The 14038-nt window shown below is 40.1% G+C and overlaps 1 protein-coding gene across 3 annotated transcripts; it reads right to left on the bottom strand.

The window, feature by feature from the left end:
- Positions 1 to 4042: 4042 nt before the first annotated feature.
- Positions 4043 to 11467, bottom strand: si:ch211-112f3.4 (EF-hand and coiled-coil domain-containing protein 1). 3 transcript variants are annotated; one of them, XM_005452246.4, is made up of 9 exons: positions 10330 to 11467; positions 8531 to 8972; positions 8293 to 8427; positions 7787 to 7857; positions 7349 to 7505; positions 5908 to 6052; positions 5336 to 5449; positions 4811 to 4880; positions 4043 to 4729 (listed from the first exon to the last, which is right to left on the bottom strand). In XM_005452246.4, exons 1-9 carry the CDS (start codon positions 10934 to 10936, stop codon positions 4662 to 4664), a joined length of 1809 nt encoding a protein of 602 aa, XP_005452303.1. In that variant the 5' UTR covers positions 10937 to 11467; the 3' UTR covers positions 4043 to 4661. The 3 variants fall into 3 exon arrangements, with proteins under 3 accessions (XP_005452303.1, XP_005452304.1, XP_013127587.1); XM_005452247.4 differs by having other exon boundaries at positions 4043 to 4697; positions 10330 to 11415; XM_013272133.3 differs by having other exon boundaries at positions 7349 to 7490; positions 10330 to 11415.
- Positions 11468 to 14038: the final 2571 nt, after the last annotated feature.

Genomic DNA, 14038 nt, shown 5'->3' with positions numbered 1-14038 from the left:
TTCTTCTGCCTGAAAACCCGGTGAGACTAGCACAATGAAGTCCCACATGTAGCAGTTAAATCTCCTGCAGAATTGCAATAATCAGGTGCAGCAAATTTTAGTTCTAACCCTTGACCCAGATAGAGTCATAGCCCACTAACCAGCAATAAGCCCTCTGCTACTATAAATTGCTGAATAAAAATGTGGTTTGGAGATTTCTGTAGTATAGAATAGTAAAAGTAGAACTGGTTTTGTACACGGATACGGCCATTGTGGAGTTTCCTGTGCTCCTTGTTCTTGGGCAGATTTCACCAGGAGATCCGGTTTTGTCCTTCCATTGAAATACATGCTAAGTTAGGTTAATACCCCCCGAGAAAAAAATGAGTAATTCAAGACAAAAACAGAGTTTAACACTACAATAAGTTAAATAATTAACTTATTGTCATGATGCTAACAGTTCACTAAGCTATCTAAGCTGTCAGTTAGCAATTTAAAAGAGAGGAAGTTCAGATTCTTTCAGACTCTCAAAAGCTTTCTATGACAGTAATATGTGACATGAAATGATGGAAAGAGACCGTGGGATGACATGTGAGGTCATAAGGCTGCATGTATGTACACTAACCTTAACCCCATCTTTGAGAACTTTTACCCCTTTCCAAGAACCTGTTTACTGTCAGAAATTATGTTTAATACTCAGTACAAGGCACAGTTTATAGGACAGAATCACAAAGCAGATAGCTATTTTATGAAAGTAAATATTGCTTGTAGCTTTCTTACACATATATTATTTAGATGTAAAATCACATTGCCGATAGGAAACTGCTTTTTGACAAATCCCAGAACGTTGATTCTGTTGATCTGGACATAATGTTTTCAGATCAACAGTGACTTCTTCAGCCTCAGCTGACTGCAGGTTTCTCCAGCCTTGTAAACAGTATATTTGCACTGACTAACTCCTTTGTAACATAGTAGCTCTGTTTCTTTTGATTTGACTGCATTGGTCTGCAAGCTGCCAAACTTTTCCACCTTTTTTTTCTCGAGTACTCACTAATGTTGCCATTCTACTGCTTGGTGTGATTGAGCATTGAGGCAGAATTCATTATTAGTTGTTACTTTTCCCCAGTTATGCCAAAGTGTGTATTTTCCCTTTTGTTATTGAAATGATGTCTGATAATAAGGGAGGAAAGTGTTTTCATAATAGTGAATACTATTTAACCAAAATTTTAATCGTCGTTGACATAATAAGATAACTTTAGCGTATGCCCCACATCCACACAACTGATCTGCCATCAGCTAACTCTGTATTCAAGGGCTCGCAGGCGAGGAGGAGAATGAAACGGGAAGTGGTGAGCCATTTCGACAGACTGGATCGAGTGCCGATGTCAGTCCAGGAGAAACCTGCATGTGATGCTTGACTTAACTGTTTCCAAAGGGGGCCAGCAGAATGCATGTGCAGGGAACATGGTGTGAATGTGCAAAACTTGATTATTTTATCTGTTTAAAATCTTTGATCTCGTGATTTTTTTAAAGTGTCAATTATGTTAAAATTGTGATTTTTTTTCTTTGTTTTCCTTTAATTCTTTGCCTCCTTTCTTCTTAACGCTTCATGATTATTGTTTTTTGTCATGAATTTGATCAAACAACCACTGTAAACACTGTCTCCAGGCTGGTCAAATGCAACATTGTACTGTAATCTGCAAAACCGCCTCCAGAGGGCACTGCAGGGATTCTCTTAACTGTACATCTTCTGTGTGTGTCCTCTGGATTGACATCCACAGCTGGAGTGACATCATTGGTTTTGTCTGCTTTTCTACAGTGTTTAACTTGTAAGAGTTGCACCCCTCCACTCTCAGTCTGTACCCTCCACTCTCTTACTGACCAGGTGCCAGCATTCTGCCTCTACGTCAATGGAAAGTTGTGAATACTTCAAAAATGGGGCATGTAATGCTTTATTTATTTTTAGAAGCACACAAAGCAAATTGTACATACTATATTTATTCTATATATAAGGTTGTTTATTTTTAATTTTGGCTCAGTATCATGGTCACCATGTCTTCGTTCTATTCTTTGCTGAAGGCCAGTAGAGCTTTTTTGTACTCTCTGCGATAGAATTGCAGTGAGGCTAATGACTAGCACAGTGCCTAATATCTGTCCTTACACACCTCACACACACGCTTGCGCGCCCTATCTCGCACAGGGAAAGCATACTTATGAGACATAGAATGGCCTTAACCTATCCGAGCCAAGCTCTATTCAGAATAACTAATCAGGAACTAGGTTCGCCACAGAGTAGTGTCTGTTTATCTAGCTCTGATTTAAAAAAACAAAACAAAAAAACAGCTGTACAATATGTTGATTATGTGTAATGTAATAATGACTTTATATGACACTGCAGTGGAGATCAGTTCTTGTTCAGTTCGGAAGCTGGTAGACCCCCCAGCAAGTTGCTTTACACGGCATCTGGGAAGTCTGGGATTAGAAATAAAGAGTCCAACACACCGACAACACCTAAAGAAAACACAGAGTTCTCTGGTTCTTTTTCTTCTTATGAATCCAGATGTATCCTTCCCTCTATCTTACATATCCAGCCTTTAAAACCCACCACCCACCTGCTGCCTTGTTAACCTCAGTGCTTCGAATCGTTGAACCCCTGAACTCACAGGGAACCACGCTGACCCCCAGACTGCCATCACTGACTTTAAATATCAGCTTTTGACTCTTAATGTCAAAATAATTTTAAACACATGTACAGTCTTACTGGGTCTGAGGTCTTTGTGTTCTCTGTGTGTTCCTTTTGTAAAAGCCTCCCTCTGTGAGGCAGGAGGAGAGCTTTCTTCCTGCAGGACTTTGTAAATTGCTGGAAATAAATAAACTATATTATTTCATACCATCCCTATGTCTTGTGTGTGTGTGTGTGTGTGTGTGTGTGTGTGTGTGTGTGTGTGTGTGTGCACGTGTTTTTGCCCGATTCATTGTAAATATAATGGTTGCTAAACTGGCCAAAGATCTATTTAAATTGCATAATTTTGTTTTACATGCTGATGTGTATCTTTACATTTTTAGCAGCTATTAATATTACAGCATATCATTTACTACAGTTAATTAGCCATCAAGGAACATGCATTTATTTTATACTTGCTTCAGGAGGTATTCAGACCCCCTACATCTCTCCACCTTTTGCACACATTTGATTTGAACTGACATTTTTCCACATTAATCCAAACTGCATTACCTACAGTGATAATGTTACACGTTTCTCCTTAACAAAAACATTTAGACTCTTTGCTGCAGTGTTCTAAATTGTGCTGCTATAATTACTCTTGATCTGTTATTAGAACTGGACGGATTGGAGAGTGTAGAAAGCTCTTCTACATAGAAGAAGAAGAATTTACAAAACCTAAGCCATAAAGGCCAATGATGTCTGCAGGTACTATCCATAAAACTGTGACAAATCACACATCAGACCAGGCTCTAAAATGTTTCTAAAGCTTTCAGTGTCCCAGGAAGCACAGTTCATCAATAACTGTGAGCAGTAGTTGTGTTTAAACCAACAGTACTCGCTCTTTGCCTGAAACGTAACTAAGCAAGTAGGGTAGTGACCACAGAGTTAAGATGACTCTAACAGACTCTAACAAGTTCTCTGCAGTGTCCGGAGAACATGCCATCTCAGCTGCATTACATTGCTTTGACCTTTACTGTAAGGTAAGAGGCTGCCTGACAGCTCACTGGTAGTTTGGCAAGATGCGTTTAAAACATCTGAAAGTCTGTTGGTGCATAAAATATTTAGCCATAACTCCAAGCATTATTTCTGTCCAGCCGCTGCCTAAAAACATCTGAACAATGAAGCATGGCATCGCGTGATGATGGTACTTCCTAGCAGCACATACAAGGAGGCTGATCAGAGTTAAACGGTGAATGAATGCTGCCAAATAGAGGGATGTTCTTTGAATAACACCTTGTGTGTGCTGACACGACCTGAGACATGACCTGATACTCTCTGATTATCCTCAAATCATCCAAATAAAGCTTAGACTCAAAGCGGATACATTAGAAGAGACACAAGGATAGCAGTGCAGTTTAATGGGGATTTTCAGTGTTATCTGATTAGAATGAAACCTGGAAAACATTAGCTTTTCAAAAAATAAAGGCATTTGGATATATTTTAACACAACTTAATGAGTCTCAGTAAAACAATAATTACACAAGAATCACTGAAGTACAGTATATTCCACCAAATGTGTCTAGTAGAAGTCTGCTATACTAGTAAATGAAAGCTGGATGAATTGGTCTCTTTGAAGACATTTCAGGGAATACATGAGTCCCTTGGATGTGCTTTGCTTATTCAGCTTGAGTGTGTTTCAGATTAGATGGCTGTGGAATTTCTATCTTCACAGAAATGGAAGAAAAGTCCAGTAAAAACAAATAATCATTCAACCTAAACAGATGCAAAATAAAACACTAGCAGACTAAATTACATAAATTATTTCATTATTAAATACTTTAAAAATTACATGGTGCAAACAAGCTAATCATGCAATACAGCACACATCTCAGCAGGAGATGAGCAGTAGGTTGACACTGCTAGTTTGATATCCTGAGGGTAGAAGCAGGAGTTTCTCTCTGCTCTCTCCTCCTCCTCCTCCTCAGTCATCCTTTCTCCTCCATCTTTGAGCAGTTGAGGATCAGCGGACGGAGAGAGAATCAGCGACCTGCAGGATCTGGGACGGTCCCGGAGAAAGGGGAATAAAAGCTATTGAAAAAGTAAAGGAATGAACAAAAATGATGAAATAAGAGCATTTGGATAAAACTGGATAGCTCAGAGCAGACGCACCAGCTCCACCCCTGCTGCACACATCCAAAGTATCCATCACCATCTTCCCCAGCCCCCTGCCGGACATGTTCTAGAAGAAAAAACAGACGTTTTCACTAAGACTACTGCTAAGCCAAAACAGCATGGTGTCATACCAGTGCTTAGCACAGTATACTGGGACACTGATTACACCCTGGTCTGAATCACTTAAATGTTAAGTAATCATAGATTCATGATATTTTTAGTGTAATTTTAAACAGAATAATACACGAGTTATTTGGAAAAACTTAATGGAAGGCTCATTTTGTTGGGGTAGAAGCGTATTAATGTTATATTTGAGGTCCAAAATCCTATTTCAAATGAACTTAATTATACAGTGAATATAATATTTATATATAAACTACTATATATATTTTATGAGCAGCACCTCTGTCAGCAGAGTCTTTTTAACACCTCAAAACTACACATATAAATGACCAGGGCAACAGAAAATGAAATGGAGGAACCACTAGATGGCGCTGATGAGGTGTAACTATGCATGAATACCTTGTTACGTAGCTGCAGCAGCAATGCGAGTGAATCAGTAAGTTTGCCCTCCAACAAAGACAGACGTGTTTTCTCATTTTCCTCTTGTGTCCTTTCCTCCTCTTCCTCAGGACTCTAGTGAACACGAAATAGAAGCCCCCATTACAATCCTGTTCAAAATGGGTGGGTTTTAAAAAAACGAAAAAAGCTCAGTGCTTCCAGATGCATTTTTTTTTAATAAGATAAAGACCTCAAAGTCAGAGGATCCTCTATGAGCGGCACTTGGCGACAGTGGGAATTAAAAACTCCCTTTTAACAGGAAGAGACATCCAGGCTCGAGGAGCTAGATAAGTATGAGCCAGCTGAAAGGATGTCTGAAGATTCAAGACTTATATTGACAGGAAGATATTCTCCAACATTAAAGTGTATTTATGGCAAAAAAACCCAAAAAAAAACAACTTTTTTTTCTAGAAATGAAAATGTAAAAAATTATTATTTATAAGAAAAAATGATAGAAAAGACAATCTTTTGTTAATACATTTCTGACACTTTATATGTCAAACTGACAAAAAGCAAGAGCATCTTTTCCTCACCGCTTGTTTAAAGCCTCCCTGCGGCTGCTCTTGGTTTGGTCCTTTCCAACAGAAGTGCCCCCTGTTGCCTTTAGAAGTGCTGCTGAGGTTTCTGTCATACATTTGACTCTGAGAGAGAAGGTGATGGACCACATGGTCCTGACATCTGAAGGAAGACACACGACACAACGGCAGAGTTAATGTTTCTTTACATGTGGTGGTTTTTGTGTCTGCGACTTGGTGGGGCTAGTTGTCATAGAAAATGGGAAAAAGGTGAGGTGATTTATTGGAATATGCGAACACTGGTGGAAATACAATCATGTGTATTTGTACAATTTTTGTATTTGTATTGTGCAATTCTTTTGTTTGGATATTCAGGTGTGCGTCTACTGCATTGGCAGTGAGTTTGGGCTCACCATCATGCTGAAGAATGAATCTGTTGTCAATCAAACTCTTTCCAGATGGTGTTGTGTGGTGAATCAGAAGCTGACTGTACTTTTTTGCATTCATTTTTCATTTATCCATGATTTTTAAAAAGATCCCCTGTAGAGCAGAGCTTCCAGTATGTTTTACAGATGCCTATCAACACTCACTATTGGACTTCTCTCCAGACCTCCTCTGAATGATGTTATTAAAATTTGCACCAAACAATTTCAAATTTTGATTCATCATTTAATAAGACTTGTTTACAATGATTTTCAGTCCAGTTCTTTTGTAACCTGGCATACTTGAGCCTCTTCTCCCTCTTTCTCTTCCTTAAGAATGGCTTCTTGACACCCACTTAGACCACTGAAGATGCTTCAGCAAAAAGCAGATGGATGAGCTGAAGGACCAGATGCATATGTGGATGGATTTTACCCTATTCCTCAAGAATATGGCTTCCAGATACTGTTCATCTGCTGTAGGTTTGTAGGCTTCCCACCTCTTCTTTTGCCTTCTACTTCTCCAGTTTTCTCAGTTTTTTAAGGACCCAATGCACGCCACACTGAGATACCCAAAGTTTAATCCAGCCAAAGAAACAGACTGTGAAGGAGCAGCTCACCTACTTATGGGAATGTTTGTGGTTCAGTCCCCATCTGCTCCAGTCTGCATGTTAACTATCTTTTGGCAAGTTACTACCCCCAAGTCATCAGAGTATGAATGTGTGTGAATGTTAGATAAAAAGCACTTGCAAAGAAAAAAGTGCTTGTGTGAACCAGTCCATTTACCATTAGTGTTGTCTGTGTAGAGATGAATGTTAAGATATGTGTTTGAGCTTATTGGAGCGCAGCAAACATCTTTGGTGACTTAGGTCGCCTAACCCTAAACATAAACCAATCATTTTTGTGTCGTGAAAACTGTTTTTTGAATTCTTCAGTAGTAGAACAGATGTGAGAAAGCCAGCTGTATTTTGTTTTTGCTATCAAATTGTCAGATTAACATTAGAGAAAATGCCATGTATGAACACAAGATGTAAGCTAACCCTTTGCTACAGCCATGCATTCGTCCAATGTGCCTCTTCACCTCCATCAGGCAGCGCTGTTCTTCCTCTCTCATCCTACTGTCCTCCTCCTCTTCATCAGATGCAGCTCTTCCCTCCACTGCCCTCTGTAGACACTCAGCATCTGTGGACAGAGCAACTGCATATTTCAGTCATCAAAGAAATCTTAGGGCCCAAGACTCCAGAATACCGAAGATTTCTCTTCTGTGGCAACTGTTAAAGGAATACGGTTTTGGTTTCTTTGTGACCAGTTTCACCTAGTGACAGCAGACAACGTCCCACAATTACAGAATACATACTTTTCCTTAGCAACCAGTGATTTCCATAGAGTTACTGAGCAGTCTCTAGGCCTGTGTAACTGAAGCCTCAATAAGAACACACTAACACTCCCATACTGATTTGTTTTTTTCAGTTAGTCACCTGTTTTGCTGCAAGTGTCTTCGGGATGGTTCTGTTGACCTGCAGGGCTGGGGACACACGTGCAGCTGGTTCTGAGGGTGGTAAAAGGCAGAGGCGATACCTTAAATGTATTTTTAAGGTAAATGTATCTGTTTTTTTTACCAATTACATTTCAAATTTAATAGCATCCTCTTCCTCCAAACCTTAACTAAGTGATGCATGTACCATAATAATCAGAAATGTACATTTTATTTCTATGATCAGGTTTTGCATACTTGCAAGTTACCAAAGACATTAACACAACAGAAAAAATAATTGAGGCTTAACTAAGTAAGTTGCTTACTAAATGTTATTTTCTAGGGGTTGCGTAAGGTCTCCTAGACACAAACTTGTGTGCAGCTTAACCTGGGCACCCTGTGGCATCAAGTTTCAAATCAGCAGAGTACACAAGCAAATGATGTGTAAATAGATGCACAAACACACCCATGTACTGAATTCCTTCACCTGCTCATGACCACACATGGTACCTGTATCTGTGCAGCTCAGTCTCAAGCTGGGTGATCCTGGACTGGAGTTGGGGCACAGACCGGGCCTGCTCCTGGATCAGCCGAACCTGCTGCAGCCCCGAGCTCAGAGCCTCCCTGGCCTCCTCTGCCCGCTTCCTGATGGAGATCACCAAAGATCATCTCACTAGTCTCCTACATCCACTCAAATATCATCCAGCAAGCTTTTGAAAACCATCCACTGATAAATAGTAACTCCAACCTGATCTGAGTGTTCTCCTTCCTCAGTGCAGCCTCCACCCCCTGCAACTTGCGCACCTCCTGGTACGCCCACTGCAGCTCCTCCTCCAGATGCTTATTGAATCTGATGGCCTCCTCCAGCTGCCCATCACGTGAGGAGCGGATCAGCTTCAGTTCCCTTAGAAGTGGGTCTCTGATATCTCGTTTCCTTGCCACTCTCCTTGCTGAGTCTCCTGCAGCACTGCTTAGCTGTCCTTTAATTCTTTGAGTTGGAACTAGTTTTCCCTGGATGAATGTGATGGAAGTCTTAGGCTTTGAAATCGCAGGGTTGTAGCAGGATGCAGAAGGGAGGGTGCTGCTTCTCTCCTGTCGGAGCGCCACCTCCAGGGCCAGGCAGCGGGCATCGCTCCCCTGCAGCGCTGAGCGGAGGTCCTCCACCAGCTCCCTTAGAGCTGCCACCTCATCTGGAGAGGAAGAAAGAGGAACATGTGAAGTGAAGCCAGATCATTGCTCATCTTAAGTGTGCAATCACTGATTTTCTCACTGATTCCATAAAATGAACCTAATGTACTTACTTAATGTTATATTTAGTTTTTTGTTTATGTAAAACTATAGAAAACTGTTGATTTAAAAAAGAAGACAGAAAGGAAAAGATTAAATGAGAGTCTGCAGCCTTACTGTTCTGCCAGTAGTCTACTGTAAGACAATACAACAGTGTAGTGTGACAGTAACACAATGTGAAGTAGGAACAAAAAGAGAACTGTAAAAACAGTAACATACTAATATCCTTGTTACCAGGATTTTACTGATAATCTAAGTGGGAATCTTTTACACTGAGGTAACACATAATATAATATGATGTAGTGCTAATGTAGTGCAACATTTTTACTAATATGTGCATAATAATATGTCCATATTTTTACCTTAATAACCTTTATAGGTGAACTTTAAAAGTGAAATTAGTGTATTTTCATTTTATTCTGCTGCATATTTCTTTACATTATATTTCAGTGGAAATGATTTTACTTTTTACTCCACTATACCTGTCTGGCAAAAACGCTAAATATGTAGAAGATTTTAAATAAAGACATAAACATGATAACTATTAAGACAGATTCTCTTCATCCTTTTTGATACTCAGCATCTAGTTTGAGCTTTTTGTCATGTTTTATATGCCAATAAATGGAGGACAGTTCCACCAAACTTCTCTTATTATTTCATTTTTATAACAGTTTGAGATGCAAAGAAGCTGAATGCTCCAAAACTTTACCAAAAACATGGAGAGAAAAATGAAAAAAGAAAAAAAACAAAACATCCCAATGGATAAATACTTAAGGATGTCTCCTTAAGCCACTGCTAACTAAAGCCTGATTTATAATATGAACATTGTGATAATGTTACAGAGTTTTTGTGTGCAAGGTGACATTTAGGATCAGTGAAGGAAACCCTGAATGAAGTTACAAATTAAACTTTCTTAAGAAAAACATATAAAAAAGATAACAATTTTAAAACGCTGGTGCCCAAAAGCCAGTTTGCCCCACTGTATATTGGGCTGTTCTAGATGTCAATTCTAAATAAGTGTCTTTGATAGTGTAATAATACATTTTGTATTAGCCTGGGATTATCCAGCACTCACAATTGGTAGATGAAGTAGTGATATTATAGTGTCTGGTTGTATATAATTATAAGGTCATCCTGCACAATTTAATAAAGGTGAGAGAGCAGCGCACATTCTAAACAGGGATTTTAAATGTTCTGGCTTCCCTCATCGATCAACGGGGGTATTAAAATCCACATATAATAGGCCTCTTTCTCCAGTACCTGGTTCACGGTGCTCTGAGGTCCGACCTTTCACAGATGTGTTGATGGGTCCATTCTGGTCCTTTGTCAGATCAAAACTGACACACTTTCTCCGCCTAACCCGCGGCCACCGAAGCCGGATCTGTCTCTCTACCAGCTCTGTATCCTCGCTAACGGGCAGACGCAAGGCACACTCCCCGGTACCTCTACGCGCACTGCGCACACGGAAATACCCACAGAGCCGTGAGTGAAATTCTTTAAAAGACAGCTGGCTGGGGAGCCCAGAGCATATATCTTTAAACTCTTCATCCTCCTCTTCTCGTTCTCCAGCTCCCGCTGTTTCCTTTACGTTCGCAGTCCTCTTTCCTACCTCAGCTCTGTTCAGTCCCAGCACGGCACAGAGCGCAGTGAAATCTTTCGCCGACACAGTATCGTCCCGGCTGGGGAAGGCCAGGTGGTGGAAGACTTCTTGCAGATATTGGTCTATTCCAGTGGCCAAGACAACGATTTCGTTCTCCACACCAGGATCAGAGCAGTGGTGGTGTGCCAGGGCGCTCCGGAGCCACTCGCTTTTACGCGCTGCACGCGGTGAGGGCTGTACGCGCTGCATGGCCGGTGAAGTGCACATAAATTAAAAGATATTATCAAACGGAAGCAGACTGGAAAAATGAGCACTGGATGAGATCTAAAAACGAGTGAAGCTAAGACGATTTACGGGTTGGTGTGCCCCTGCGCATTTCCCTGAAAACCCTCACTTTACATTCCTCACAGCGGCGTATCAAGTCAAGATCTGATCCCCGCCGGTAAGGGGAAAAAAGTACTAAGGGAGGGCTCCACCCTTCCCTGTGACCGCATGAGAGTGCGTGTGAGCGCATTAATACGTGCTTTTAACCGCTTACGGCGAAGCATTCCGGATGTTTGATGACTGTCATGAAAGTGGATCAAATGTCAGTTAGAAGAAATCTCATCAAAGAGCAAAAGATTTCCATATATGAATCTGTTGCACGTTTTTCAGTTAAATTGTGATCTGCAGGGTATTTTGTGACAAAAACGCGTCCACAATGAGTCATGGCGGGTTTCTCTTCTGCATCCCTCTCACTGGGCTGCCTGTATGGAAACAGTTAAAGAAGAGTAACCTGACTCCTTTTGGATCTTCTGCCCACTGATCTCACAAACATACCTTCCTTTAGAAGTCAAATGTGAATTTGTTTCTAGGAAGCTGAGCAACTTCAACCCGAAATATCTTCCCACACCCTGACCTCACCACTTATCACCCATCTGACAGCCAAAACAAAGAGGGCTTCTTGAGTTTACTTACCTGGGCATGACTAGACCACAAAGCGCAGATTCCACATTAATCACACTCCTCTGCTGCACTTACATGGCACACAGAGAAGAAATCAGTTCTTCAGAACTAGTGCCAAAACAATTTGTAAACCAACATTAATGCATTTGACATTTAGAAAGTTTATCAGTCAGAAAAGCAAAAAGGCTTCTCAGCTGTGGTCACTGAGTTCTGTGTTTGGTTAGTTACTCACAAAGACTCATCTAAAGATGTCCTCTTTGGCTCTGAAGGCTTTTCCCAATAAATGTTGCCCTTTGTTTACACAAATGCAGCAATTAAAGCAAAGACAAAAGCAGTGCGTTTACATGCAAGCACAGTCGGACAGACATTATTGCAACATACGTTGTACTCAGTACTCTTTGCTGTTCGACACAGACACCGATAAAGCTGTGTTAAAAGACTTCCAAAGGAGCCGACTTTGTGTTTGTGAACATTTTATTGACTCAACAAAAGCCCTTCCCCTTTTACTTCTTCAAACTACAATATGATCCATTCAGGATGGAAGCTGTTGTCATGTTCTCAGTACATTTAATCCTTACATAGATATTCAGGAGTCACTGGTGTAGGCACACATTTGCCATGTTATGCAATCTAACATAACAGGCCTGCCATAGCATCTGTCATTAGGAAACTCATAATGCCAAGTTGTGGTAATTTTATAACAGAAATTTTTGCTTATGGTTTAACACTAAAGGTTGGGCTGTACTGGAGTGCATTTCATGTTTCACACACAATCTGGCAATGTGACCAAACGAGAACATTATGAGCCACTTTTAACTGAAACTTTTTTCACCCGCTTAGCAATGCAATGCAAATCCGTCCTTCATTTTGGCTATCACCTCATCTCTACCTTTGGCTTTCAGACGTAACAGTGATTTTAATCTATTCTCTAACTCTCAACAAGAAAGTAAATAAGTATACTGCTAAAGTGAAAGCCAACAAAAATGAGTTTTGTTGACTTTGCAGGAGAGGATTGAGACTCGTGAAAGCAAATACCTTTTATGCATAACAGGAACTAAGAATACTCGGATACTTAAAGAAGGATATTTCTAAATGAATCATCACGCCTAGACCATTTAAGATAAAGACCAGTACTTTTTCTCATTTGCAAATCACACACTAACATACAGGCTAGTTTGTGTGTTAATAGAACTTACAAAAGCTCACACAAGGAAACCCCAGATATTGTTTGGTCTTTGTTTTGGTTTCCAGCTGTAATCTGAAAATGCTTGACTGAAGCGCTCGGCAGTGACTCATCGGAGGCTTTTACCCTGGAAAGGTGTTCTGTTTCAGTCAGTGCTACTTAAAGGCACAAATAAAAAGTGTCCAGAAAATATAAAAGACAATTATCCCCTGAGGCCACAGGCACAAACATGTGGAGGCATGCAGGATAAAAGAAGCCAGTTTAAGTCCTTTGATTGTGTCTACGAAACATTGTTTTTCCTTCCAAGGCAGTCAAGGTTGGGGCATGCACTACTGATATGGAAACAGACACATATTACTTTTATTTGGGAGACAAAGTTGGAGAAACAAGGCTGAGATGGTTTGGGCACGTACAGATGACAGATGGTGATATTAGACAAAGGATGCTGAACATGGAGTTGCCAGGTAGAAACTGAAGGGTAAGAGGACTGAAGGAAAACATGAAGAGGGTTGGTGTGACAGGTGAGTTGGAGGTAGATGATCTGCTGTGGTGACCCCTAAAACAGCTGAAAGAAGAATGTCAAGTTTAATGCACATTACTTTTACACACCAGACACGTACTTTTACAGTGGAAAAAGCAATGTCAGTAAAGGTACTATATACCATATCTCGTTAGGTAAACCCCAAATTCTAACGCCAAGGCTGAACTATAGATGCAAAGCTTTGCCGTAGATAGTAACTAACAGCACAGCTTCAGATACAGAAAACAACTAGTCACTAAAGTTAGCACTGGAGCAAGATACCAGAGACAAAATAAAAAAATTAAAAATTAAATAAAAAACTTCATCTTCTTATTTTTCACTAGTTTTATACCTATAAACCTAAAATGTGAAGTTTATGAAATTTTCACAACAAGCTAAAGGCCCTTAGCTGGTTTAGCAGACCAGTAGCTATAATCTCTTTGCTGGCAGGCAGACCTCCATCACTGAGTTTAATTTATTAGATTGTAAATAATGTATTTTATTGCTGTTGCTAAATAGTAACAGTTTGTCATACATTTAATCAAAAGCTAGAAACAATAAATAATAATACAACTAAAGTTGTTGTTTTCTGATAACCTAACTGTCGGTTATAATAACTCTAAATAAGCAGATTTTCAGAAACTAGACTGTGTGTCACAGATTTAGAGGATACTTTATTAGGAACATGTCTTCAAGTGCTCATTAAAACAAATATCAGCTA

This window comes from Oreochromis niloticus, linkage group LG5, assembly GCF_001858045.2.
Source record: "Oreochromis niloticus isolate F11D_XX linkage group LG5, O_niloticus_UMD_NMBU, whole genome shotgun sequence".
NCBI classification, from domain to species: domain Eukaryota; kingdom Metazoa; phylum Chordata; class Actinopteri; order Cichliformes; family Cichlidae; genus Oreochromis; species Oreochromis niloticus.
Note: the sequence above shows the minus strand (reverse complement) of the source record. Positions and strands in the feature narration are given on the sequence as shown.